The sequence below is a fragment of the Manihot esculenta genome, chromosome 7 (assembly GCF_001659605.2).
Source record: "Manihot esculenta cultivar AM560-2 chromosome 7, M.esculenta_v8, whole genome shotgun sequence".
Classification (NCBI taxonomy): domain Eukaryota; kingdom Viridiplantae; phylum Streptophyta; class Magnoliopsida; order Malpighiales; family Euphorbiaceae; genus Manihot; species Manihot esculenta.
The window spans coordinates 24905119-24931455 of record NC_035167.2 but is presented as its reverse complement, the minus strand read 5'-3'; the positions used below and the strand labels follow the sequence as shown (position 1 = coordinate 24931455).

The 26337-nt window shown below is 32.7% G+C and overlaps 1 protein-coding gene across 1 annotated transcript; it reads left to right on the top strand.

The window, feature by feature from the left end:
* Positions 1-23209: 23209 nt before the first annotated feature.
* On the top strand, positions 23210-25923 carry LOC110619719 (abscisic acid 8'-hydroxylase CYP707A2). Its single transcript, XM_021763266.2, has 7 exons — positions 23210-23509; positions 23598-23916; positions 24053-24439; positions 24636-24810; positions 24938-25044; positions 25137-25255; positions 25396-25923. The coding sequence occupies exons 1-7, from the start codon at positions 23304-23306 to the stop codon at positions 25487-25489; spliced, it is 1407 nt and encodes a 468-aa protein (XP_021618958.1). The 5' UTR covers positions 23210-23303; the 3' UTR covers positions 25490-25923.
* The last annotated feature ends 414 nt before the right edge of the window (positions 25924-26337 follow it).

The window sequence follows — 26337 nt, the reverse complement described above, 5'->3', positions numbered from 1 at the left end:
TCATGAAAAGCTGGTCATTTCGAGAAAAATAAAAGAAAAGGTTTCTTTGAAGAGAAAAGGGATAGGAGACTGGTTTTAATCTAAATCAACAAAAAAAATCCAATGGATTTCCGGCAATAGAACCAAATGATGTTGCTAAAAATAAACTGATTACGTGGCCGGAACGAAATTGTGTTGTGATTGGCCAGAACCTTCAAGGGAGAAAACGTGAGGTGGTGGTGGGTGTCCATGACAGCCACTCCTCAAGTCAGTATCTTGAGGAAGAGAATGTAATGAATAACTTAGAGCTTTAGTATTAGAGAATAACATACCTTGGTCTCTTAGATCCTTCTCCTTTTATATTGGAAGAAAATTGAGATCAATATAGTATTTCCTAATAATTCGGCGATGATATGACCGGCTCACTGATAAGGGATCTTCACCGGCTAATAGATCGGGAATTCCATGATTGCAAGCGTAAAAAGAGGTCTGCTGAATTGTAGCTGTTAACGGTAACTTTCTTATGGAGACTCGCCTTGAAGTTGAGAGGTCGAGTCTGTTCAACCTTTATCTGAATCCGATTTATCCTAAGGCAAGGTCCTTCGTCTCTTGGTTCCGAGCATAATGATAGTCTGAGTCTTTTTTTTCTATGGGTGGAACTGTGTATGCACCTATCGAGTTCTTGTCACGTGACCCTATCTTATAATGACACTTCACCGCTTATATTTTTTAAGTTTTTACCTCCAAATTATTACTATATAATAAATAAAAATTAGTATGCAAGTTTTGATCTGAAATAATACTATTGCTATTGCAATAACTCAAATAATATAAATTCTTTCAGTATTTTTCTCTTTTATATTATACGTGCGTAAAATATTCTCATAAAATGTTATAATTTTTTTTAAGTATATTTATTATTTTTCATTAAATTTTTATTTTTAGTGTTAAAGTTATCTAACCACCAGGTGAAATTTTTTTATAAATTTAATTTTTGTGTTTTTATATTCTTGATTGTTTGCTTTAATTTTTTTTCTTTTCTAATCTTTGATTTCTTATTATCAAATTATGTTTAAGTATTAAAAATATGGTAGATAGCAGCTAGGATGTTTCTTGAGTTGCCAGGATTGGCCAAATGAAATCTCTCCTAAATTGGAGAGATTTTTGCTTCCCTTTGTTTATATCTTAGACTTAATTCCCTTTCGGTTTCAAATCTAACTGGATTAATTATTTCTACCTTTCTTAATTTTTTATTTTTTGCTTGGTTTAACTTATTTTTTTCCTGTATTTTAACTCATCTCTGGTCATATTATAATTTTTTATGTTATATTTAATTTCTTTATTTCATATTTGTATAATTTCTTTCTTATCTAATTTTCTTTCTTATTATATTTATAAATATTTCTTTTTATATTAGAATAAATTTTTTCTTTTAATTAAAACATTAAAAAAAATTCTTATTTTTGTAATTTATTTTTCCCTTAAAAGTATTTTTTCCATAATTAATTTATTTCTTTCCTTAATTAAACTTAATTGAAAATACTTCCTACTTTTTTTAATTTATTCATTTTCTTAGTTAAAAATATATTTTTCCATATTGAAGTATATTTCTTGACTTTATGAATTTATTCCTTTCCATAATTAATTTATTGTCTTTCTTTATTTAATAATATTCCTTTTCTTATTTAAAAAATTTTCTTTTCTTATTTAAATTATTTTCTTTCTTTTTTTAATTTATTTTCTAGCTTTTTTTTCTTATTTGCTTCCCATTTTATTTTCTTTTCCAATTACTGTAAGTTTGAAAAAAAAAATAAAATCTCTCTCTCAACTTTCTTACTTTGGCCAAAGCTCTTGCAATACTAGCTAGGGGTGAGCACTATTCGGTTTAAACCGAAATAACCGACCGAACCGAACCGAATTAAAAATTTGGTTCGGTTTTATTTTTAATTCGGTTCGTTCGGGTTCAATTTTTTGAAAAATCGGTGATTTCGATTCGGTTCGGTTTTAAATTCAAAAATTTCGATTAGATCGAACCGAACCGAAATCAACAAAACTACGTCGTTTTGAAGTGTACCCCCTTATATTTGCCCTAAATCTAAAAGCCAAGAGTTCACGCTATGACGCTATCTCCATTCCACGCCGCCTCTCACCCCTATCACACCTGTGCCTCTTCTCTGAGCATTGAGCTCCACCAGTCCACTGTCATCGACCGGTCCACTATCACACCGTCCACTGTCCACCGGTCCACTGTCGCTCTCTAGTCTCTCTCTCCACACAATCGTCGGCGTCGATCGTCGCTCTCCACGCAATCGTCGGCCATCGCTCTCCAACTGTCCACCGGTCCACTGTCGCTCTCTAGTCTCTCTCTCCACACAATCGTCGGCGTCGATCGTCGCTCTCCACGCAATTGTCGGCGTCGATCGTCGCTCTCCACGCAATCGTCGGCCATCGCTCTCCACGCAATCGTCGGCCATCGCTCTCCAGTCTATCGGCTCTCCGCACCGTCAGCAACTTGGTTGCCCTCGGTCCTCTGTTTTCCTCAGTTCTCAGTCCTCAGTCCTCAGTCCTCGTCCTCAGTCCTCAGTCCTCGTCGGCCATCGCTCTCCAGTCTATCGGGTTGCCCTCAGTCCTCTGATTTTTTATTGATTTATTGATTTATTATTTTATTGATTTTTTATTTGTAAATTTTAAAATTAAAATATTTTAACTGTATTTTAGAATGAATGTGAAAAAAAAAGTTTAAAAATCGGTTCGAATCGATCAAACCGACCGAACCGAACCGAACCAAATCGGTTCGGTTCGATTCGGTTATTCCTCTTATTCGGTTCGGTTCGGTTTGTATAAAATTATGCAATTCGATTTTCGGTTATTTCGGTTCGGTTCGGTTTTGAACCGAACCGACCGTTTGCTCACCCCTAAATTACTAGCCTCTACTTTATTAGACACGTGAAACTCACGGTAGAAATCCATTTGAATATTGAAATCTATAGTGTCTTGAAAATACTTTACAAAGAGTGATGAGCCTAAAGGCCTGGTAATAATAAATTTATTTAGTTATTTTTCTTATTTATAATTTTTTTTCTTTCTATTTTTTATAGTATTTTAAAATTAATTCTAGTATATATTAAATGTGGATCAAGTTGATCTCTCAATTATGATCACAGCATTGTTAGAAATATTTTTTATCCACATTTAATACGGATCAAATTGATTGGTCCTTCATGGATTGAGATTTTTTTTCATAATAAATATAAATCAGCTTGATCTATCAATTCTATAAATAAAATCATGGGCAAGCATCATTCAATTCAATAAAAAAATCAACTCAATCAACGTAATTAATCAAATTTTTATTTTTAAAAAAACCGATTCGTAATAAATCAAACCAATCAATGCACATGAAGATATTTAGAACTGAAAAATACTCTAATGCCCCGTCTTGTTCCGGCAAGGGTACGTAGAGAAGTTATGAAGAGTTAATGTGGGCGGAGCTTCATGAATAGCGCGTTCAAGTTGTGTAAGTTGGCATCAATTAATGCAAAAAGCGAATATCACCCACAAGTTTTGACAAAAAGGGTCAGAGTTGGTTTGTTTTACGTAAGTGTAGTATTTGAGTTTGACTGATTCAAAGCACTTAGTCACCTTATCTCCCATCTCCCCTTTTATAGAAAGTCCAATGTATTGATTTTTTCATGTAATAAATAGCAAATCAAATAACAGTGTAGGCTTAATTATTAATCATATGTCATCATGTATTTGGTTCACAAAATTTCTTCTTTTTCTTTGCTTTTGTTTCCTTTCCATTCATGCATTTCCATATATTCATTCTATATTCATTCTTTAATCAATCAATTTCAATGCTTTTTTTTATCCATTCAAGAATTCTCTCTTTTTTCTCTCAACTTTACCAGCATTACCACTATTTACATTTTATTAATTTGTATGTAGTTTTATATATTTATTTTAAATTATTTAGTTTAAAAATATATATTTTATAATTATTATAAATTCGATTTAATATAAGAATGAGTTTTACTATCCTTATAAAAAAAAATCTAATTTGTCATACTGATTAAAAAATTTTTAAAATTTTATTAATTAATCTGCCGTTAGATTTTAAGTTAATATTATTATTTTTAACATTAAAAAGGATATTATTTTACTTTTAAAATTATTTTTATTTTGCACCTACAGATTTAGTCCAATGATAAATATATTTGAATTTTTATGAAAGATCTCAAATTTTACTCTCCAAATCCTTAATTCCTATTTCAAAAAAAATTATTTTTTCATTTTTCAAATTAATGATTAAAATAATTAAAAGATTTTAAATTTTTTAATTCTTAATAGTTAAAATTAATGAAAAATTAACTAATAGAATTTTTAAAATTTTAAAGATATTTTAATATATTTTTTTAAAATTAAATAATTAATTAATAAATTTTACTATATAAATTAAATAGAAATTTTTTAAAAAATTTTATAATATGTTCGATTGAATAATCTAACAGATCTTTAAAATTTTAACTCAAACGTAATCATAAATTTCATGCATTTTAAGTTCATATTTGACATTAAAATTCAGAATTAAAAAACTTTATAATAAATAATACTAGTAAAAAATTGAAAATATTAATTTATAAATTATTTAAGAGTCTTTATTATTTAATGATAATTTTTTAATTAATTTTAATATCTTCTATTCTAATATATTTTTAAAAAGTAGTAATAATTTAACAGTAATATTAAATAAATATTAAAAATCTATAATCTATAATACCATGTACCGTGAATTAGACTGTGTTGATTTGGATTGAATTTTTTTATTGTTGCGTTTTTGAGTTTTGGGAATGGTTTAAACTTATATTTTATATATAGAATTTTGTAAGCTTATATCTTAGTATTGTAATTTATATGGCTGTTTTTATGTAATTCAATTTGCATGTAAAAAAGAAATGATAATATGATATTTAGAAAGAGAGAGTTTAAGTGTGTATGAGTAAATTTAATTTAAATGGATCACGCTCTTCTCTTTTATTTCTTTTATTATTACTTTATTATAATGCTACATGTCACTATATCGTTTGTATGGGTAAATTTATCTGTTTATCATTATCAGACAACTATTTAATTTTTTTTCGATATTTGTGTTGATAAAATTATAGTATAACTGAATTTGCTCTCCTACTCTTGTCATGTCAGATGAGTTTGATTTATTTTTGATGAGCGATTCAACTGGAAATTGTATTGTATGCTAATTGTTCAATTCATGTAATAGATTTTGATAAATTTTGAGTCTGACTCTATTATTTATATTTAATCTTAATTTAAGTGTCAGTGCTTTAGCGCTATAAAAAGAAATAGTGTATGTCGTAAACGAAAAAGACAAAGAGAAAGAGGGTATGCATGCAATCATTGTATTGAAAATGATAAAATAGGAAGGATAGGTGAATGCTAGCTAGTTGATACCAATACAGTCGAAGCTGCCAAATTGGAGGAATTTAATTTATTCATTATAAACTGGACTCCACTACTTTCTATTATTAAAATAGGACATCCATCATAATCATCATCATCATCCTAAGCTTAAAACAGCTCTTATTTATTATTTCATGCTACATAGAGAGAAATATCCTTTTGAGCCCTATTATAAAATTTTACACTTTTTTTTTTTTGTCTCTTCTTCACCAACTTGATATTCCATTTCACAACAAAACTAAATTGATAAGATTTAACCAAGGTCTGAGATTATTGAAAAGTTAAGAATTTAAAATTAAAAAATTATTCTTAATCCCTATAATATAAAAAAAAATTTAATTAATTTTATAATTTTAAAAAATATATAAAATTATCTCTGATATTTTAAAAAGTTTAATAATTAATCTCTCTATTAATTTTATCGTTAAATATTTTATTATTTAGTCTTTATAATTTTAAAAAATATATTAATTGATCATTTAAATTTTTTTAAAAAATTATTAAAAAATTATTAATTAATCAATTCATATAGTAGATTCTGATGAATTTTGAGTGTGACTCTACTATTTATATTTAATCTTAATTTAAATGTCAGTGCTTTAGCGCTATAAAAAGAAATAGTGTATGTCGTAAAGGAAAAAGACAAAGAGAAAGAGGGTATGCATGCAATCATTGTATTGAAAATGATAAAATAGGAAGGATAGGTGAATGCTAGCTAGTTGATACCAATACAGTCGAAGCTGCCAAATTGGAGGAATTTAATTTATTCATTATAAACTGGACTCCACTACTTTCTATTATTAAAATAGGACATCCATCATAATCATCATCATCATCCTAAGCTTAAAACAGCTCTTATTTATTATTTCATGCTACATAGAGAGAAATATCCTTTTGAGCCCTATTATAAAATTTTACACTTTTTTTTTTGTCTCTTCTTCACCAACTTGCTATTCAATTTCATTACAAAACTAAATTGATAAGATAACCAAGGTCTGGCTCAGTTGTTGAAAAGTTAAAATTTAAAATTGAAAAAAATTATTTTAATCGCTATAATATAAAAAATTTTATTAATTAATTTTTTAATTTTAAAAAATACATTAAAATATTTTTAATATTTTAAAAAATCTATTAATTAATTTTTTATTAATTTTATTATTAAATATTTTATTATTTAATCTTTTTAAAATATCAATGACATTTTAATATATTTTTTAAAATTAAAAATTAATTAATTAATTTTTCTATATTATAAGGATTAAATAATAATTTTTTCTTTAAAATTTATCTAAAGCGGCTTCTAGAGTTAAAATCATTTTGTAAATATTATTATTTTTGTAACATGCAATACATTTTTATTAGATAAATAAATAGAATTAAAATTTATTTTATTAATATATATTAAATTAATTATCAATTATACGTTGTAAAATAATAACAATAATAATAATGCTTCTCAGTTGATATATTTTATAAACACACGTTAAAATAAAGTTAGTTAAATATTAGATATTTAATTTTAAAAATAAATTAAAATATAAATTAACTTTTTTAAATCGAACTAAATCAAAATAATAAATAAATTCAATTATTTGGTCAATTGATTCTTTATTAAGAATTCTTTGTATCTTAATAATGAATTAAGAACAAAAAGGGGTATATGATTACAGTTAAAAAAGATTAAAAAAATCAATAAAATTCTTTAAATTTCAAGCAAATCCAATATTACATCTCGCAATAAATTATCAATATCATCTCAAATAATAAATCACAAATAAAGCACAAAAGATAGTTTTGGTTGGTATCACAAAAGATGTCACTGACGTTGATGCCAAAAACAAAGAACTTGCCGGACTATAAGAGCTCCAATGTTCACTCACCTTGCAATAGCATTCCAATCTCCACAATGGAGCAGAAAGCAAGGCATGCAATAATCCAACTTAGTACCCAGTAACACTTTAATCTAAGTGTTGTTATCTTTGAGAAGAAGATGAGATAGCAACCATAAACTCACAAATCTACAACTATGCAAGGAGGAAGAATCGAATGAGAAGAAAGAGAAGTGATTAGGAGGGTCTAGAAATAAATGCTTATGGATGTGATGAGATAATTATAAAAATGAAGAAGAATAAGAGAAGAAAAAAAATTAGATAAATAAAATGTATTTTAAAATCCGCATATTTATTTATTATCATACCATTGAAAACTTAATAAAATTTATAAATTAATCACAAATTAGTTAATCGAGAGGATATTTCTCAAATAAAATTTAATAATTTTGTCAATAACTTAGTTGTAAGAATACTTAAACTTAGTTGTAAGAATACAACGTTAATTAATGTTGTGAAGAGAATCTCAGAATTAATTGCATAAATAAACTAATCCTCAAATAAAACCTAAGTCAAGAATTTCAATTAAGGCATGAATTTATTCTATAAAAGAAAGTAGCTCTAGATATATTTAGTCCCCAAAGAAAATCATGGAATATTGTGAGTAACAAATTCCTTTAAATCAATGCAGATGAAGACAAAGTTGATCATAAGCCTAATTAATAGGAATTTTCGTAATTATAGGTATAATAAAAATATGTTGGATTGCGTTCTCTAATGATAATTTCCTATGAAATCTTATTTCGTAGTTGAAAGGACGAGTTTTACGGAGATACAAAGTGTTCGAATTTTTTTTTTTTTGAGTAGAACTGCGTAAATTTTGATCAGACTTTTACCACGTGCAAGCACATAATTTATTTTATGTGATTATTGTGCAATATCATTAAGTATATATTTAGTATATAAATAAATATGTAAAATATTATTTACAAATTTTTGTGTGGTATTAAATAAATTTTATTTAAAATTCAAAACTTTTAATTCCAAAAACATTTTTCTAAGAAATGATATAAATGAACTTTAAATTATTATTTTTTCTTTTGTTTTTTATAGTATAATAAGAGAATTAAAAAAGTTAAAGATATTATATGTTTTCAATCTACTTTAATTTATATTTTTTTAATTTGGAATAATCTATGATTCAATATTAATTTGAAAACAAGTTGAAATTTTTTATATAATAACTTACTGAATAATTTAAATCAACTTATAAAGATTTAATTTAAATAAATTAAAAAATAAAATTGAAAACATCCAAATAAAAAGTCGACCTATTCTCTTGAAACCACTAACACACCGGCCAGATGTTCCATGCTTGATTGGGCGATGTGAAACCTTCTGACTCAGCTCCACATTATTGATGAACTCTGATTTATTTATATGTTGAAAGGGTAGAGCTTATCAATGATTTTTTATTTTTTATAGATTTTTTTTAAAATGAAAATCAGGAATTAGGAGAGTGGAATATAATATCTCTCAGATTTACTCAAATGTTTGTGAGTATTTATTAATTTAGATTATTTATTATTTTTAAAATCTATAAAATTTTAGTTTATTTCATTGAAATTTTTGTTATATTTTAGTAAAATTATGGATTGTTCTTATTCTTGTAATTTAACATGCTATTTGTATAGTAATTTTATTTAATAATTAAAAACATTTTGCTTAATTTAATTTTATTTTATAAAAATTATTAAATTTTCTTAATTTTCATTAACTTAAAGAAATTTAGTTTGATATAAAATTTTAATGTAATTTTTTTAGTCAATTTACATGTTCAAATTATTGAACTTGTTTGAATGGTTTACGTAATTTTTTATATAATTTAATAATTCTTATTTTTTTTATATAATTTAATAATTTTATATATTTTGTAAGGACTTTGGTAAAAGAATAATTTATGTATCTTTTTAATAAATCACTTAAAGTCTATAAATCTAATAACTTCTTCCTTGTCTTTATGATGAAATCTATCCCACTTTCCTATCAAGGTTATATCTCTTAAATCTCTCTCTCTTTCAAATCTTTCTTATAAATCTTTCTCTCTCTTTTTCTCCAATTTGATAAATACTATTTTTCTCATAAGTCTTTTCCTAATAAATATCTATCATCAACCTAGCTCTCCCTCTCTTTAAAAAAAAAATATTTCTCCCCCCCTTCTTATTCTGAATAAATTTCTTCTCTATCTTTTAATAAATATATTTCCAGAAGATAAAAGAAGTATTTTTAAGATCTAAATCTATTTTATTTTCAGTATAAATGAGCGGATAAATATATAATATTAATAATTTTTAAATATATATTTATATAATATATTATTTTATTTATTTAAAATTGATGATTACCGAATCACTGGCATTTAGGCTTTAGTTGATTTCCAAAATCCATCAAAATTTATTATGCAAATTGGTCCATTAGCGTGCAACCTAGTTTACAATCCAACAGGTCGGGCTGACTGGGGGTCAGAGTCATCAAAGTGGAATCCCGTTCATCTGACGTGATAGGCAGTAGGACAGCAGACCCAATTATACCACGACTCTATCAGTACGAGTATCGGAGGAGAATTAAATGGTCGCCTGAGAATAGTGAAAAGGCAGATACATTCTTAGGTACGACTCTGTATGATAACGACAGGTGGTATTATAATAGGGTGGCGATTATGCGTCGCTAGAGGATAAGGAAATAAAAATAAAAAAGAAAGGTGAATCATTCAGGCTAAACTCACTCACACGTACAAAAACCCTACCTTCTTTTTGATCTCAAAGATAATATTAAATTTATATTCCTTAAATAAATAAAAATATAATTTAAAATATAGCTGAATAATAGTCGATAATATTAAATTTATATTTCTTGAATAATTAAAAATATAATTTAAAATATAGCTAAATAAATAGTCAATTATCCTCTATATATGCATCGAATAGATAATATTTTAATAACAAGCAATATATTTTAGCCTAATAAGTATTGAAATGAATAATTTAACACTTTTTTCGTTTATATAATGTCGACGATTTGATTTTTAAAAATAGAGCAAATACTTACAAGAATCACTTTATTCTTTAATAGCTAATTTGATGCAAATAAAATTTAATTTTAGTCTAATAGGCTAAATGATTTTTTTTTAAAATTTTTATTTATCATTAAAATTTTTGCATGATAAATAAAAAAAAAAATAAATCACGCAACATGTAGTAAAATAACCCCTAATTTGACTAAATTACTATTTATCTCAATTATTCAATCTCATTAATTCTATCTCTATTAATCTATCAATAATTAAGAGAGAAAATTAAAAGAAAATTAAATGATAAGATAGAATTAGGAAATAGTAAAAGTAATTATTAAGTCTGATTGAGATAAGTGAAAAATTAGGAGAAAATTAATACTCAATTTTTTTTAACGGATAGATAATTTTAGACTAATCATTTTCTCAAAAGTGATAAATAAAAGAAAACAGATGAAGTATCTATTTGTCTCTATACTAGTTTTAATATTGTTTGCACTCTTTTAAAAATATCTTTATTTTAATAATTTTTAATTCATTTGGATTATATTCATTTTATGTTTTATTTTTATTTTTTCAATTAAAATAAGAAAAAGGTTGAGATTCAAATTGACAAAATTAAGATGAGAACATATTGTAAGAGGAAAAAAAAACGAGATAAAATATGCTTATTATATAATATTATATTCATTAATTTTTAATAATAAAAATGAAATCAAAATGTGTTAGATATGATTAATTTTATAAGAAAAAAAACTTAAATGAATTTTTATAAAATTATAATTTCTCTTAAAATGAAATCCTTTGAAATTAAAAAAAAAATAAATTTTCATTTGAAATAAAAGTTGATAAAAAAAAATAAATTAATTGAATTAATTTTTATAAAAAAAATTATTTCAAACTGAGAGATAAGAAGAGAGTCATGAGTAAGAATGGAAGTTGTGAAGATAGAAAAAATATATATATAAAAGGAAAAATTATTTACAGATTCTTTGCTTTTAAAAAAATTTATTAATTTATATTTATATTAAAATTATTTAATTAAAATGTCTTTATATATTAATAATCTATTTGGAGGTTCATAAATCCCTCGGACACTTGATGGCGGATAATAAAAAACTTATTTTTTCACTATTTAAAAGATGATGGAAATTGGTCAAAGAGTGCATGACATTTCTTGCCACCAAAAGAAAAGGGCTTTGGGCTCTATGTTATTATTAAAGTAGAGAAATCAGAAGGACACGAGGATTCGCTAATTGTTGAAATGAAATTGGGCGATAGAAAGCTTAAGGAAGTTTAACACATTGATGTAAAATGGGTTTACCTGTCTTCATTTATTCCTCGTATAAAATGATCATGTCTTCTACTGATATGTGGTCATCAGCGCAGACATTAGAGCTGAGAGCGTGAATTTGAAAAGTATCTCGTGGAATCTGATAGGCATTGTGTAGGCAGTCTACGTCCTTCTCTGACAACGCTGATCTCATATTGCTAAGCACTAAGGTCTCACTGTTGTGAATAGCTCACAGTGGGACAATGGGCGCCAGAGCACAGATGGAGCCATCGGAGGAGGAACTTGTGGAGGAATTATTCATGGAAGAGGAAGAAAATGATCTATTCATTTTCAAATAAGATAAAGCAAGAGGCAATTACCTTTTCAAAAGAGAAAAAAGAAGGGAATGCAGAGTATCTGACGAAGAAGATTTCTAGAAAACAAAGAGTGTGAAGTCAAAAGTAGAAATGGTGTGAAGGAGGGAGGATTTATAGAGCCATTACAACGGCTGTCTTTAATGGGTCTCGAGAAATAAAGCATCAGACAGATGAAGAGACATGGGATAAGAAACTAATCCGATCATACCACGTGTCCAAGTAGTAGGACCAACTTTAGACTTTCAAATATGAAAAATCGAAGACTTTTGAGGGGATTTCTGATATGACTCAATACTCGCCCAAGATGTTTCATACGGTGGCAACCTTCCATTAGTCCAAGTGGTGACATCCTAATACCAATTGTCACGGTTTCAGATTTTGACACTGGCCTGGAACCATGTGGCACTTGGTTTGAACTATTTTCAAGCCAAGTTAGCCAAACTCTCTACGCGTTCACCTGGACAAAGGAACGTAAAGGTTAGGACCTCCTGCCCTATTTTCGTAAAAACGGGGAATACCACAGTTATCATATGAAAATATCATGATGAGATAATTATAGCAACACAAGCACATCAACAAGCAACCAAGTATAGAGATTTATTGAATGGGCTACTTATTTTATTCCAGGGGCAAAATAGTCATTATACAGTCACGTCAACGATCCATTCCCAACTTGCAAACAGGGGTCAGATGCTCGGACATCCAAACTTGATCACACGAAAACATAGAGTTAGGATAACCATATCTAGAATTGTAATACCCGGCTAGACTCCAACATCGAAATTCCTACCGTCCGGTGGGATTTGGATATCGGAAACCTCTAGAAGGGTAAAAGCATGTTTTTATGAAATGTTTTCACGTTTTTAATGGTTTTAAGTATGAAATTTAATGAGTTTTTGCATGAAAAGTCTTTGGAGGAAAACCCAGGTTCGGCCGCCGAAAGTCAAGTTCGGCCGCCGAAAGTCAAGTTTGGCCGCCGAACATGCATGCGTTTTGGAGGCACGTTAGGCCCCCGAAAGCATGAGCGAGGGAAGTCCAGGTTCGGCCGCCGAAAGTCAAGTTCGGCCGCCGAACATGGCATGCATGCGGAGGCACTTTCGGCCCCCGAACGTGGCCTGGCCAACCACCTATAAAAAGGGGCACTTAGCCGAAATGGGCGAGCTTTCTCCCATTTTCGGCCACAGCTAGCTTCCGACCTCCCTCTCCCCAAATCTTGTGTTCTTTCTTCAGATCTCCTCCATTTTTCTTGAGTTTTAACCTCACATTGCAAGTTTTGAGCTTTCAAGACAAGTTTTGGAGCTTTGGGAACTCAAGAGCTCATTTGCTTGGGTCTCCGAGTTTAGGTCGTCTCTCTCTCGATCTTCAAGAGGTAAGAGCCGATCTTAAGCTCATAGTATGTTTTAAATAAGTTTTATGAAGTTTTATGGGGTAGAAATGCATGTTTGAGTTAGTTGAGCTATGTTAGGTTTTATGTGATTTTTGAACAATGTGGCATGTTTGAGTATGTTTGAAGTGTTGTAGATGGGGTATATGTTTGTTTGAGGCCCCTAGGAGCTTGTATGCATGTTTTGGTTTAGTGGTATGCATGATTTGAGCTTGGGAGGCGAAATGTGCATAGGAGAGCTGAGTTTCTGCCATTCGGGAGAAACTCAGGTTCGGCCGCCGAAGGGACTTTCGGCCGCCGAACCCCCTTGTGGAGGCAGCATTCGGCTGCCGAAGCTTGCCCCCGAAAGAGGACTTTCGGATCTGTCCGGGACTTTCGGCCGCCGAACCTGCCGCCGAATGTGCCCTGTTCAGCCATTTCATGCATGTTCTTCTATGATTATTTCATGATGTTTTAGGGGATTTTTGGGGAGTTCTTTATGAGTTGTTTAGAGTATGTTTGGTACCTCACTGGAGTCCACCTGTGTAGGATCGGACCCGAGGAACCAAGGTGTTTAGCAGTGTCAGCCATTTCAGAATCGGTACAGAGCTAGTCTCAGGTGAGTGGAACTTAACCTTATGTTTTAAAATAAATCAAATGTTAAGCATGTTCATGCATCATAAAATGCCATGATATGTAGTAGGTTGTATTGCATTAGTATTCACGAATATGATGCATTGCATAATATGTTGTTGATGTGGATGAATCTTGAATGATCCTTTAGCCCTCAATACGATATGATATGATATGATATGCCATGGTATGATATGAGATAGAAAGACCAGGTCGCCCCTGGCACTATGTTATGTAAGCGAACACTAGGTGAGGCCTAATCGCCCCTGGTGTAGTTGGACATGTTATGATATGAGTTAAGTAAGCGAATACTAGGTGTGGCCTCATCGCCCCTGGTATAGTTGGACGTATTACGACACGTAGAGGGCTATGGGTGACAAATTCATCCTTGATGTGATATGTTTGTGAATTGATGCATTCCATGATAGCATATGTTAAAATGAACTGTTTTCTTGTTTGGTTTCTGCTCACTGGGCTTTATAGCTCACCCCTCTCCCCTAACCCCAGGTTTGCAGGGTCAGAGATAGTCAGGAGATCAGCAGGTTACGTCCATGGTCATGTTTATGTAATAGAATAGTAATGGACATGATGTAATATAAGATTATGTATTGTTGTAAAGAGAGTGTATTGTAATATGACCTTATGTTATATGATCAGAGTTATAGTATTGTGTTTGGCCCGAGTTGGATAATCCCTTTGTACATGAGTTTTATTTTTATGTTGTTGCGTGTGATGGACCGAGTTTGACATAGGGTATGCTGACCCTAGGGGTTCTATGAGTTCAGTCATAGTGCATACACAGGTCAAACGGGTTAAAGAAAAAGTTTACAGTTTTATGTTTTAAAGTTTATGCTTATGTTTGATTCATGTATGGGATTATACCAGCTATACAGGATGTATGTTAGGCTTGCTACGGGTCCCGGCGACCTTAAGTCGATCTGGATCCTAGCGCCGGTAGCGGTCCGGATTTCCGGGTCGTTACAGAATGGTATCAGAGCCCTAGGTTCACATGGTCGGACCTATAGTGTGTCGGGCTCATAGAGGTTATAGTAGGGCAAGCACAATAGGAAAGATCATGTCCACTAGGATAGGATATGGAGTCCTGTCTTGTATGATGATGTGGAATGCCATGATGATGAGCATGTGCATTAATGCTATGATATGTATGTTATGTATGTGGTGCAGGTTCATGTGTTTCCACATGAACCATATTATGCTAATGTTTATGTGCTATGTTATGCTTTTAGAAGTCAAGATGAGAGGAACTCGTCGATCCGCGAGATTGACTGGAGCTCCGCCAGAGAATGAGGGCATGGATGCCCATTCCCCTGCTCTGCAGAGGGCAAGATCTTGTAGGACGATAAGGGAAGGTACATCAAGGGACCCTAGAAGGTCTTTTGATGCAAGTCGGAGGAGAACAGTTCAGGGTGATATGTCAGTAGATGTGATGGAAACTGAGGAGGATAATCAGAGAAGAGATAGCAGTTTGGGCATAAGTATGTCAGAAGAGGAGTTTACGGACAGGTTCCTGGAGCTGTTGCCATTTGCAGGACAAGGTCTTGACACAGACCAGAAGAAGTCTAGGAGATATGTTATGAAGCTTCACTCCAGGTATTCCTCGTTGGTTCAATCAGCAGAAAGGGAGAGCTTCCATGCTATAGTGGATATGGCGCGGAGAATGGAGGCTAGTGCCATTGTCCAGGGGACAGTTAAACAGTACGTGGCACAGTCTTCGGGTACCAAAATCCCGGGGACAAGTGATGTTGATCTCTCCCCTCTAAGCGAGGCTGTCACAAAGAGTAAGAAGGGAGGCAGAGGCCTCAGAAGATCGAAGAAGAGCAAGTTTTGGGAACAGATAAAGTCTGGTCTGGGTTTAGGTGATGGTTCGAGCTCTGGTTCAGGTAACTCCAGATGTACACGGTGCGGTAGGCAGCACAAGGGAGTCTGTTTGATTGGGACAACAGCATGCTTCAGGTGCGGACAGGAGGGGCACATGGCACGTGAGTGTCCCACCGCGACCTTGGTGGCACGGTCCCAGCAGACAGTTTCGGGCAGTGTAGCTCACCCAGTAGCTCCATCCATGTTTCAGGGCAGTGGTAGAGGCGGAGACAGGGGGACAGCCCCTTCTTCAGCAGGTTCCCGTGGAGAAGGTCCATCAGCTCCAGCGCGGATCTTCTCCATGACTCAGCAGGAGGCTAACACATCGAACCCGATGGGATCAGGTAATCTCACTCTGGTATGTTCTGGTGTGTCTGTTTCATGAACCCTGATGTTTCTCTTTTCTTTGTTTGCTTGTGAGCCTTGTGAGGTTGGGTTGATAGCTTATGGGTTAGAGTATCCCCTTGGGGTCAGTGCACCCAAGTGTGATCCATCTGTGGCAGAGTCAGTCTGCCGGTATAGTCAAAGTATGTGTTGTGAGTAGATGCCTTCCAGCTGACCTAGCGGTTCTAGATTTGACTGTTTGACGTCATTCTAGGGTTGGATTGGTTCTTCTACTAGTGGTACTACCTAGTCTGCAGAGACAAGGTAGTCAGGTTCAGAGGTCAGGATGGATCAGAGGTAGTCCTTAGAGGGGACAGAATAGGGATACCTAGAGGTTCAGTATCAACCCTATAGGCTCATAGGTTGTTCAGGAAAAAGTTGTCAGGGATACTAGCTCTTCAGAGAGAGTATAGCAGTCAGGTCAGGGAGCCCGCCTCAGTGCCCTTTGTTAGAGAATTTAGATGTTTCCCCAGATGAGTTCCCAAGACTACCACCTGTCAGGGAGATAGAGTTTAAAAATAGAAGTAATGCATGGAATTGGACCAGATCTCTATCCCTCCCCACAGGATGGTATCAACAGAGTTAAAAGAGTTATAAGGATTAGTTGTAAGAGTCGGTAGTTAAGGGTTCCCATCTGACTGAGCACCTCGCCTTGGGGTGTTCCTGTGTTGTTATGAGGATGAAGGATGGATCCCTAGGACTTTGTGTCGACTACTAGTCGTTGAACAAAGTCACTACCCAGAACAAGTATTTGTTACCTTGGATCGACGATCTATTTTAAGCCAGCTAGCATGAGCTGGTTGCCTTTCCAAGATAGATCTGAAGTCTAGGTACCATCAGTTAAAACCAAGGAAGAAGATGTACGGAGAGCAGTGTTTACAACCAGATATGGGCACTATGAGTTCCTAGGAATGTCGTTCGGGTTAATGAACGCCCCTACATCATTCATGGATCTCATAAGCAGAGTTTTAATTGGTTTCTGGATCACTCCGTTATTGTCTTCATTGACGGTATCTCGGCGAGTTCCAGAAATGCAGAAGAGTATGCCCATCATCTGAAATCAGGATTGCAGATCCTGAGAGAACATGGCTTGGATGCCTAGTTCTCCAATGTGAGTTCTGGTCGAGGAGTATATCCTTCTTGGGTCATATGTGTCGGAGAAAAGAAAAGTGAAGTAGACCTGAGAAAGTTGAAGTTGTAGCTAACTAGCCCAGGCCCCTTGTAGTGACTAAGATCTAGAGCTTTTTGGGTTGGGCAGGTTACCTAATGGAGGTTCATCTAGAACTTCTCTAGAGTTGCCGCTCCTATGGCCAGATGGATCAAGAAGAACCAGAAGGTGTGTGGTCTACTCAGAGTGAAGAGGGCTTTGGAAGAGCCAAAGGAAATGTTGATGTCAGCACCAGTGGTGGCTCTGTCCGCCAGTGATGAAGATTTCACAGTGCCCTGTGATGCATCCCGTGTGGGACTAGGTTGTGTGTCATGTAAAGTGGTAGAATGATTGCTTATGCTTCTAGGTAGCTGAAGAAGCATGAGTTGAATCATCTTACACACGATCCAGAGATGGCGGTGGTAATACTTGCACTCAAGATGTGGAGGCGATACCTGTATAAGGTATGAGGACAGATCCTTACAGATCGGAAGAGCTTGCAATAAATCTTGAGTCAAGGGAGAAGGACATGAGGTATAAGAGATGGGTAAAAACTGCGTAGTGGTTATGACTTCAAGGTTTAGCATCTTTCGGCTGAGGCAGATATTTTTGATAGATGCCCTCAACCGAAAACCACTTGACAGCTTATCCCATCCCTTAGTATAGTAAGAAGAAGGCCAGTAGTCAAAGATGAGAAGAATCAGAACTGCTGTGAGTCAGCAGGAGAATCATGAAGTTGTCCGCAAGAGGCATGTAGAGTACCAGAAGAGAGAAGAGTTTTGTCAGAGTGTGCAGCGGAAGCATGTTGAGGTTCTCGAGGAAGTTGAGGTTTGCTGGAGGTGTCTCCTAAAGAGGGTGATTCGTTATGGGCAGAAAGGTGAATTAGCTCTCAGATACATTGGACTCTTTGAAATCCTATAAAGGATTTGGGAATGTATCCCACGAGTTAGATTTACCCACTTCAATGGAAGAGATCCATTCGTTTTTCCATGTTTCCACAATATATGAGTTTATGTCGGGTCCGAGCGAGGTTCTTGAAGGAACCAGAGGTGGAGATCGCAGAGAATCTCACCTATGTTGAGCAGCTAGTATAGACCGCAGACACGCAAGTTAGAAAGTGTGGAAACAAGGAAATTCCGATGGTGAAAGTCCCTTAGAATCACCTTAGATGATAAGTACACCAGGGAGACCGAGAGTTCATACTCCAGTGACACCGTGTTTCTTTTTAGATTAGAACTTATGTGTTGTTATGATTGTATGTTATGTTTTATGTTATGCATGTCCTAGTTGAGGAACATTCGGGGACGAATGTTCTTAAGGGGGGGAGAATGTAATACCCGGCTAGACTCCGACATCGAAATTCCTACCGTCCTGTGGGATTTGGATATCGAAAACCTCTAGAAGGGTAAAAGCATGTTTTAATGAAATGTTTTCACGTTTTTAATGGTTTTAAGTATGAAATTTAATGAGTTTTTGCATGAAAAGTCTTTGGAGGAAAACCCAGGTTCGGCAGCCGAAAGTCAAGTTCGGCCGTCGAACATGCATGCGTTTTGGAGGCACGTTAGGCCCCCGAAAGCATGAGCGAGGGAAGTCCAGGTTCGACCACCGAAAGTCAAGTTCGGCCGCCGAACATGGCATGCATGCGGAGGCACTTTCGGCCCCCGAACGTGGCCTGGCCAACCACCTATAAAAAGGGGCACTTAGCCGAAATGGGCGAGCTTTCTCCCATTTTCGGCCACAGCTAGCTTCCGACCTCCCTCTCCCCAAATCTTGTGTTCTTTCTTCAGATCTCCTCCATTTTTCTTGAGTTTTAACCTCACATTGCAAGTTTTGAGCTTTCAAGACAAGTTTTGGAGCTTTGGGAACTCAAGAGCTCATTTGCTTGGGTCTCCGAGTTTAGGTCGTCTCTCTCTCGATCTTCAAGAGGTAAGAGCCGATCTTAAGCTCATAGTATGTTTTAAATAAGTTTTATGAAGTTTTATGGGGTAGAAATGCATGTTTGAGTTAGTTGAGCTATGTTAGGTTTTATGTGATTTTTGAACAATGTGGCATGTTTGAGTATGTTTGAAGTGTTGTAGATGGGGTATATGTTTGTTTGAGGCCCCTAGGAGCTTGTATGCATGTTTTGGTTTAGTGGTATGCATGATTTGAGCTTGGGAGGCGAAATGTGCATAGGAGAGCTGAGTTTCTGCCATTCGGGAGAAACTCAGGTTCGGCCGCCGAAGGGACTTTCGGCCGCCGAACCCCCTTGTGGAGGCAGCATTCGGCTGCCGAAGCTTGCCCCCGAAAGAGGACTTTCGGATCTGTCCGGGACTTTCGGCCGCCGAACCTGCCGCCGAATGTGCCCTGTTCAGCCATTTCATGCATGTTCTTCTATGATTATTTCATGATGTTTTAGGGGGTTTTTGGGGAGTTCTTTATGAGTTGTTTAGAGTATGTTTGGTACCTCACTGGAGTCCACCTGTGTAGGATCGGACCCGAGGAACCAAGGTGTTTAGCAGTGTCAGCCATTTCAGAATCGGTACAGAGCTAGTCTCAGGTGAGTGGAACTTAACCTTATGTTTTAAAATAAATCAAATGTTAAGCATGTTCATGCATCATAAAATGCCATGATATGTAGTAGGTTGTATTGCATTAGTATTCACGAATATGATGCATTGCATAATATGTTGTTGATGTGGATGAATCTTGAATGATCCTTTAGCCCTCAATACGATATGATATGATATGATATGCCATGGTATGATATGAGATAGAAAGACCAGGTCGCCCCTGGCACTATGTTATGTAAGCGAACACTAGGTGAGGCCTAATCGCCCCTGGTGTAGTTGGACATGTTATGATATGAGTTAAGTAAGCGAATACTAGGTGTGGCCTCATCGCCCCTGGTATAGTTGGACGTATTACGACACGTAGAGGGCTATGGGTGACAAATTCATCCTTGATGTGATATGTTTGTGAAGTGATGCATTCCATGATAGCATATGTTAAAATGAACTGTTTTCTTGTTTGGTTTCTGCTCACTGGGCTTTATAGCTCACCCCTCTCCCCTAACCCTAGGTTTGCAGGGTCAGAGATAGTCAGGAGATCAGCAGGTTACGTCCATGGTCATGTTTATGTAATAGAATAGTAGTGGACATGATGTAATATAAGATTATGTATTGTTGTAAAGAGAGTGTATTGTAATATGACCTTATGTTATATGATCAGAGTTATAGTATTGTGCTTGGCCCGAGTTGGATAATCCCTTTGTACATGAGTTTTATTTTTATGTTGTTGCGTGTGATGGACCGAGTTTGACATAGGGTATGCTGACCCTAGGGGTTCTATGAGTTCAGTCATAGTGCATACACAGGTCAAACGAGTTAAAGAAAAAGTTTACAGTTTTATATTTTAAAGTTTATGCTTATGTTTGATTCATGTATGGGATTATACCAGCTATACATGATGTATGTTAGGCTTGCTACGGGTCCCGGCGACCTTAAGTCGATCTGGATCCTAGCGCCGGTAGCGGTCCGGATTTCCGGGTCGTTACAAGAATGTCTGATTTTGATAGACTCGCCCATGGGAATTGACAGAGTTTTCATGGATTTTGTTCTTTACTGTTAAAAATTGTTACAGATTAATCCTTAGAATCCTTAGATTTTCAATTATCACAAGATTTCTTATTCATTAGTCGATATAAATCGAATCTTTTGAAAAAATCTCTAACTTAATTTTGTTATAATATAAAAGTAAATCTAAACATAGATTTAAAGTACACATTCTATTATTTACTTACATTGCTCACATTTATCATTTTACTCGCTCGATTAAATAGATTATTAACTCAGAGCAGTTGTCTCTAGACACCAGCTAACTTATTTTTTTTTATACAAATTATTAGATCAGATTGACAGTATTTTCGACATTATCAATAATTCTATTAAAAAAATTATTAATCACTTTAAATTATTTATATTATTTAGTTTATAAACCCATCTGTCTCATTCTCAAGTCATATTGACAGCATTTTCAATAATATTATTAGTACTTCTATTAAAAAATTATTAGCCGCTTCAAATTACTTAAATTATTTAATTTATATAATTTTAATTATATATATTATTTAATTATTATAATTTTAAATATTTATATTATTTAATTTATTTAATTAAAATTAAAATTTTAAATAATATTTTTTAATAAAATAATTAAAAATTTTAATTTTAATAGATTGATTTCAAAAAATTTAGAGATTTCATATTAATTCTTTGATTTTTTAAAAATGTAGAGATGAATAATAATGAATACATGGAGGGAGGGAGAGGGAGAAAGGAATTGGGGTTTCGGAGGGTCTGGTGATAGAGCTCGAACGTACAACTTGTACAACAAAGGATGCTGCAGTGGGACAAAACCAGAAGAAACTGACAAATCTTGATTTTGATTTTAACCCTTTTTGAGTGTGTTCATGCAGGGAAGCCACCATCACTGTATTATTATTATTATTATTTAAAACAAATTAACAAACTAGTAGGCCACTAATTATTAATTTTTTAATTACTGATTGAATTTTTATTTATTTATTAGAAAAGGCAATTAATCCCCTTTTGTCATACTTAAGGGTCGTCCTTTGTCACTTTCTCTTTCATACTCATATTCACTTAATGCCAGTCTAATTTGTCTCTTAAACCACTAACTCTGTTGGTCAAAATCTCTCTCTTTCTTTCTCTCTCTTGACACGTGCTATCTCTCATCACTAAAAAGAGTAAAAATCACCAAACGAAAACCATGCATGAGCTGGATGCGGATTCCGTGTGTGGAATTCAAGCTGTATTTGAAAGCTCCCCCTTCTCTCTCTCTCTCTCCCTCTTACTTTTAGTTAAATGTATGTTTCTTTCTCTTTCTTTTGTCAGATTAATTTTGAAAAATTATTATTCAATTAATGAGATATACATAAATTTATTAATTAATATTTTAATTTTAAAAAATATATTAAAATATTTTTAAAAATTTTAAAATTAATTAATTAATTTTTATTAATTTTGACAGTTAAATGTTATAAAATTTTTTTAAATATTCTCAATAAAAAATTAATTAATAGATTCTTTTATAAAATTATAAAAATAACTAATAAAATTTTTTATATTAAAAATTAAATAGTAATATTTTTAATAAATAAAATTAATGAAAAGACTATTAGAAAATTTTTTAAATATTTAAAAATATTTCTTAAAATTAAAAAATTAATTTAAAAATTTTTTTAAAAATTAAAAAGTAAATTTAAGTTTAATTTTCTTAATCCACTATCAATATAACTGGGTGGAATATCATAAAAATTAAACTATTTAAATTCAAATTCGATTTATATTAATAATATTTATATTCATTTTTGAGATTTTAATTAAAAATTAATTTAAATTATTTGAATTCGTTCTAAACCCGATTATTATTATCTTACTAAAATAGTATTATATATTTAATTAATAATTTATATAAAAATATTTATCATTAATAATTTTTATTTAAAAATTTAATATTTTTAAAAAATATTTAAATTTAAAATTTTAAATAAAAAATATATAAATATTATTATAATATATATTTTTTATATTATAATTATAATATATATTTTTATATTAAATTAATTATTTATATAAATAAATTCAAATATTGAATATTATATATATAAAATTTAAACTATGAGTATTATTTTTTAAATTAGTATCCATTCCAAACCATACCGTAACTATTCACACCGGATCATAAAACCCGGTTGCCATCCCTACCAATAGCCTATAAATAACTATCGTCTTTACTTGTTTTCTCCACACAAGTTCTTTGCCACTTAGCTAACTGCTACTACTACTGCAGTACTGCTTCTTTTCACAGGAAATTTGACAAACATCAAAAATGGAATTCATTTCTTTCTTCTTTTCTCTATCTTTTGCCTCAGTTTTATTCATCTTTCTCTTTCATTATCTCCTCAAATTCTTTGATTCCAACAATCATAGGAATTTGCCTCTCCCTCCTGGCTCATTGGGCTGGCCTTACATTGGCGAAACCTTCCAACTCTACTCTCAGAACCCAAATGTCTTCTTTGCCTCTAAACAGAAGAGGTAAATAGCTACCATTTCTTTCATTTGCTATATTGATTATCCAACTAAATAGCCTAATGGGATTTCTTCTTACATGTTCTGTTTTTAGGTATGGCTCTGTATTCAAGACCCACATCTTGGGTTGTCCCTGTGTTATGATTTCAAGCCCAGAAGCTGCAAAATTCGTACTCGTATCAAGAGCTCATCTCTTTAAGCCAACGTTTCCAGCAAGTAAAGAAAGGATGTTAGGCAAACAAGCCATCTTCTTTCACCAAGGAGACTACCATGCCAAGTTGAGAAAACTTGTTCTTCGTGCTTTTGTACCTGAAGCAATCAAAAGCATTGTCTGTGATATTGAATCCATTGCTATTGACTCTCTTAAATCTTGGGAAGGAAGAATTATAAACACTTTTCAAGAAATGAAAACAGTACGGCATCCATTTTATTCTACTCTTTTCAAATTAAAAACAGAGGAAAACAGAGCTCTTTTTTTTTTCCCTGTTTCTATCTCCATAGCAACTAATGAAATTGTTCCTCACGATTTGTTGTTTTTTGTTTTTTCAGTACTCGTTCAACGTTGCACTACTTTCAATATTTGGAAAAGATGAGTTTCTATACAGAGAAGATCTGAAAAGATGTTACTACATTCTTGAGAAGGGATACAATTCAATGCCCATTAATCTACCAGGGACACTCTTCAACAAATCCATGAAAGCAAGAAAAGAGCTAGCTCAGATCCTGGCCAAAATTCTCTCCACCAGGAGGCAAATGAAGCTTCAGCAAAACGACCTGCTTGGATCTTTCATGGGTGACAAAGAAGGCCTCAGTGATGAACAAATTGCCGATAATATAATTGGTGTCATCTTCGCAGCTCGTGACACAACAGCTAGTGTTCTAACATGGATTCTCAAGTACCTTGGAGAAAACCCCAGTGTCCTTCAAGCTGTCACTGTGAGTATCAGCCTTCATAATTATCTTTTTATTTTCTTTAAAAAAAAAAAAAAATCATGAGACTTCTACTATTGAATTCCAAGTCAAAAGCTTATGGTTTTAAGGTTATTTTAATATTTATGGCGACATCATAAAATATTAAAAAATTATCTGAATAATGACCTTGTTTTGTGTGCTGTGGCTTTTGGATGCACAGGAAGAGCAAGAGAAGATAGTAGCAAGTAAAGAGAAGTGTGGTGAAGAGAAGCTTCTCACTTGGGCAGATACCAAGAAGATGCCAATTACTTCAAGGGTTATTCAAGAGACACTCAGAGTTGCGTCAATTTTGTCTTTTACTTTCAGAGAGGCTGTTGAGGATGTTGAGTATGAAGGTTAGTAAGTTATTTCAAACATGGCAACTCATACATGTTCATTTCTTTATTGTCTTATTTTCTTTTTTTTTTTTAATAAATTTAGTTTAATAGTACTGAAGTTGTTTATGTTTTCTCACATTTTTAGGATATTTGATTCCAAAAGGATGGAAAGTATTGCCACTTTTTAGAAACATTCACCATAGCCCAGAAAGTTTTCCGGATCCTGAAAAGTTTGATCCTTCAAGATTTGAGGTATAAAGACAAAATTTTTGCTTATTCCTTTTGTTGTTTTTATTATTAGTATTATTCATTTCCCACTAAATGAAATTTGATTATTGTAACAGGTGGCACCAAAGCCCAATACTTTCATGCCATTTGGAAATGGGACCCACTCATGTCCTGGGAATGAATTAGCTAAGCTGGAGATTTTGGTCCTCCTCCATCATCTTACCACTAAGTACAGGTTAGTGAAGTTAACAAATCAGATGAAAAATTTTGCTATTAACAGTAGAACAGTAACTGTTTAAGTTTCTAAACATAGAAAGTTTGAGAGTTCTCTTGTCATGCTGACGTGGGCAACTTTATTACACTGTGTGTGTGCAGATGGTCTATGGTGGGAACCGACAATGGGATTCAGTATGGCCCTTTTGCCCTTCCCCAGAATGGTTTGCCCATCAAATTGTCCCAGAAATCATAAGCTTTGCTCTCCAACTCCCAAGAGAGGAAAAGTCCTCTTTCTTTTATATGGGCTTTCTTCATTGCTCAAAGGAATGATGAAGAGAGAGAGAGACACACACAGACTAAACAAAGACTTATTTAGGATCTTTAAGACAGGCTGTTATACAAAAAGAGAAGTCAATTGTATAGAAAAGTCTCATACCCAGACAAAAGCATATGTTTTATGTTCTTTTATTTTATTTTATTATTTTTTTTTATGATTTAGAGTGGAAGAAATATAAAAAAATGGGAGATTAGTGTAAGATGCAAATGGGTCCAATCCCAAATTGGGATTATTTTGTATTAAGTATATGTAGATTAGAGCCGCAAGGCAAAATCAGAAAAGTCTGATTCAATGAAGGGAATTGTACTAATAAGTTCTAATTTAATAATATCCAAAAAATAACTTTATCATGTATTTGGTTACCCATGCAAAATAGGGGAATTTGATCAAACAATTTCATAACAATAAATAAATTTCAAATCACACACCCAATGTTTATCTTTTAGAAAAAAAAAAATTAATTATAAAATATAGTCGGTTTGTCCACATCAGAAGTACCAAACTGATAGCCATATTCCACCAACACCATCACAAATATCCATAAAACCATTTTTTCAAAATTATTATAATTTTTTTTTATAAATCAAACTGGTAGAAAAAACAATATGATAATTAAATTTTTATACATTTCATGTAAAGTATAAAATTAATTTGTTTTAGTAAAATTAATTTAAAAATAAAAATTGTGCACAAAATTCATTTAAAATGACATTTCATCTTATAAGAAATATTTTAAATAGAAACCTCAAATAAGATTTGATTTG